This window comes from Gavialis gangeticus, unplaced genomic scaffold, assembly GCF_001723915.1.
Source record: "Gavialis gangeticus isolate Ggan-Ray unplaced genomic scaffold, GavGan_comp1, whole genome shotgun sequence".
In the NCBI taxonomy this organism is placed as follows: Eukaryota; Metazoa; Chordata; order Crocodylia; family Gavialidae; genus Gavialis; species Gavialis gangeticus.
In genome coordinates, this window is record NW_017728980.1 from 10,162,027 (window position 1) to 10,164,972 (window position 2,946).

Below are 2,946 nucleotides of genomic sequence, written 5' to 3' on the forward strand. Positions count from 1 at the left end.
GGCTGCGGCGTCTCCGCCCTGCTGCTCGTCGCCTGCGGTAGGTGCCGCAGCCCAGGAGGGGGATGCTGCGGACCGGCCCCGCCGGGCGGCATCTTGGCTGCCCGCTGGCGCGAGGAAGGGGACGCGACCCAGACGCGAGCGCCCATTTGCGCGCCAACCCGGTCGACGGCACTGAGGGGCGCGGATCGAGCCCGTCGACAAAGGCGACCGCGGAGAGCGAGTCGCGAGGGGGGCTCCGGGCACGCGGCGTGGCGAGGGGCAGCTGCGCCGCCGTGCCCGCTCCCAGGGGGTCTTTCACACGGCGCTCGCGAAGTGCTGTTCGCCAGCGCGCGGCGCCTCGTCCTCTCTGTAGCAGCATTAAATACTGTGGCGGGGGGAAATAGGTAAAACTGTGGCAAAGCACATGCTGGTGAGGTAAACTGGCATGAAGCGGTCGCACGCGGTTAATTATGACTGGTTATGGATTATTTATAGAGTTGGTTTGGAGAAAGCAAGTTTGAGAGAGCTTCCATTTTAGACTTTTCTCCATGGTCTGTGCAAACAGCGGCGAACAAAATGGTTTGCCGTTGGGAGGTATGAGAGGTTGATAAAAGAACAACCTGAATAAACAGTCGATTGTTTTTTTTTCTCCCCTCCCCCCCTGGTCTGCCTCGCGTCTGCTGCTACTGCTCGCTGTCTGCTCCCAGTTGGCTTCTGCTCTCCCGTGTGTGTCGAGGTCCCGTCGGAGACGGAGGCTGTCCAGGGAACGCACATGAAGCTGCTCTGTATCTCCTGCATGAAGAGAGAGGAGGTTACCGCCACTACGCTGGTCGAGTGGTTCTATCGGCCTGAAGGCGGGAGAGATGAACCTGTACGTATGTTTGGAGCCTAGCTCTTTGTTTTCATAGCCCTTTGCGTGAAGAATGTGGGCAGCAAATATATGAGGGCAAGTGCTACTATTGCTTTGTCTTGCCTTTGGGTCCCAGCTGGCATGTCTATACATCCATTACTGTGCTGTAATTACGGCATGTTAAGTTTAGTACCTGCAAAAACAGGTACTAACTTAATGGACCGTAATCGGCACTACTGCGCAGTAACGCCGATGCACATCTTTTGCGTGACGCGATTGCGCAGTAGGCTAATTCTGTGCATCGCGTGGTGCTCACTGTGACACGATAATGCACGGTAGAATTGGCCTACTGCACTTTTAGCATCTCGTGTAGATGCACCCAGGGTATTGTAAAGAAAAGAGAAGTGAGTGGGGATACGAGTCTCTCAATATTTTACGTTTGATTTGAGGAAGACAAAAATGTCCAAAGGCCACTTGGAGGTTTCTGATGATGCCCCTCATTCCTGAATTATAGTGCATTAATATCCAGTTTTTTTCATTCAATATTTGGCACACATTAATGAAGTTTCACAGTCTTCTCCCCACCTTCACTGATCAGCACAGCGAGGCACAGATTTTTTGCATTGCAGTGGCACTTTGAAGCCCCATCTGAGCTCAGAGCCCCGTTGTGCTAGCAGCTGTACACACAGGCAGCAGCAGCGCCTTTCCCGAAATGTGTTAAAAGCCTAAACAGACAACCTGAAGGACAAGCACGGAAATAGAGGTGCAGAGATGTGAAGTGACCTTTGGCATCTTCCATTCATACAGTGCATGCTTTTGGTTTCCATCATTGCTATTTATAAGTTAAATCGTGTCCCACTGCAGTGCACAGTATTTTAGTAATTGAAATCAGTGGGACTAGGATTTACTTTTCTTCACCAGACATTTTAATGGGGAAAGTGATCCCATCCTCTGGCCCAGGAAGCAGTTAGAATATCCCAGTGTTCAGTTTCTTCCTGGCTGGAAATTGGAGCCAAATGAGTCAAGAGAGAAGAATGTGACTCTAGTGAACAAGAAGCAACTGTTGGCGTAGAAAAAATAGGAGCTGTGAGTCCTTGGAGGCCTGCATCTCCTGCATACAATCAATTACACTAATATCCTTCCTTTCCTCCACAAAGCAGAGTTCGTGGCAGATGAGACACAGAATGATCCCCCCATCCTTTGAGCTTGGATCTGAAAAGGCCACTTTGAAAAGCGAGAGAGGAATTCAGGCTTCACAGGCCTTTTGCTCATTGGTTTACCTGCTTCCAGCGTCAAGAAATGCTAATGAGTTGGATGGGAGGGAGGGAGAGGGATTTGCATTTTAATAACACCAACTCTTGATCTCTAGAAATTGGCAAAAGCCTCAAAGAGCTTCACAGGCGTGTATAGAAAGGGAGCAAGTGGTAACAAGTTCATTGCAGTGCATGCAGATGTTACTTGTGGCATATTTGGGCCATTTTTTAAAATGGGATTGTATTGAACCCAGTCATTTTTGTGGCTGCAATTTTGTCTAATAGAATAAGCACTGGGCTGGAAGCCAGGAGATACAGGATTCTGCCACTGGCCTGCTGTATGATCTTAGTCAGATCACTTTTCCTATGTGCTAATCAAAGCTTTCCTCCCATATTTCCTGACAGATCTATGAGTACAGAAGAACCTACCACGAATTTCCAAGCCGTTTCAGTGGCCGGCTACAGTGGAATGGGAGTAAAGACATGCAGGATGTGTCCATTACCGTGCTCAATGTGACCTTGAACGATTCGGGGATCTACACCTGTAATGTCACGCGGGAGTTTGAGTTTGAGATTCACCGCCCACTCTTCAGAAGCTCCAGACTCATCCACCTCACCGTGGTTGAGGAGGGTACGAAGGATTGGAGGGAATGTCAGTTAAGCTGTCAGTTGTAAACTGCTGCATCAAGGGCAAGTTTATTGCAAACCAGACTAATGGTCTTTCAGTAGTATCCCTGGAGAGGGGCAGAGAAGCTGCTAGCTGCTGGGTTATTTGCAGACAGACCTATCTTCCGCTTTACTAGATCAATAGTCTGGCTAAACTCGGAGATGAAACTGTCCCCTTGCTTTGGGTGCAGGATCTGA

General features: G+C 49.7%; 1 protein-coding gene across 2 annotated transcripts in view; it reads left to right on the forward strand.

Moving 5' to 3' along the window:
- SCN3B (sodium voltage-gated channel beta subunit 3) overlaps window positions 1-2,946 on the forward strand; it is an 18,630-nt gene that overhangs the window by 5,353 nt on the left and 10,331 nt on the right. For both annotated transcript variants that reach the window (XM_019509804.1, XM_019509795.1), the window contains exons 2-3: window positions 687-850; window positions 2,488-2,713. In XM_019509804.1, the coding sequence (XP_019365349.1) occupies window positions 687-850; window positions 2,488-2,713 (390 nt within the window). The remainder of the gene's footprint in view (window positions 1-686; window positions 851-2,487; window positions 2,714-2,946) is intronic.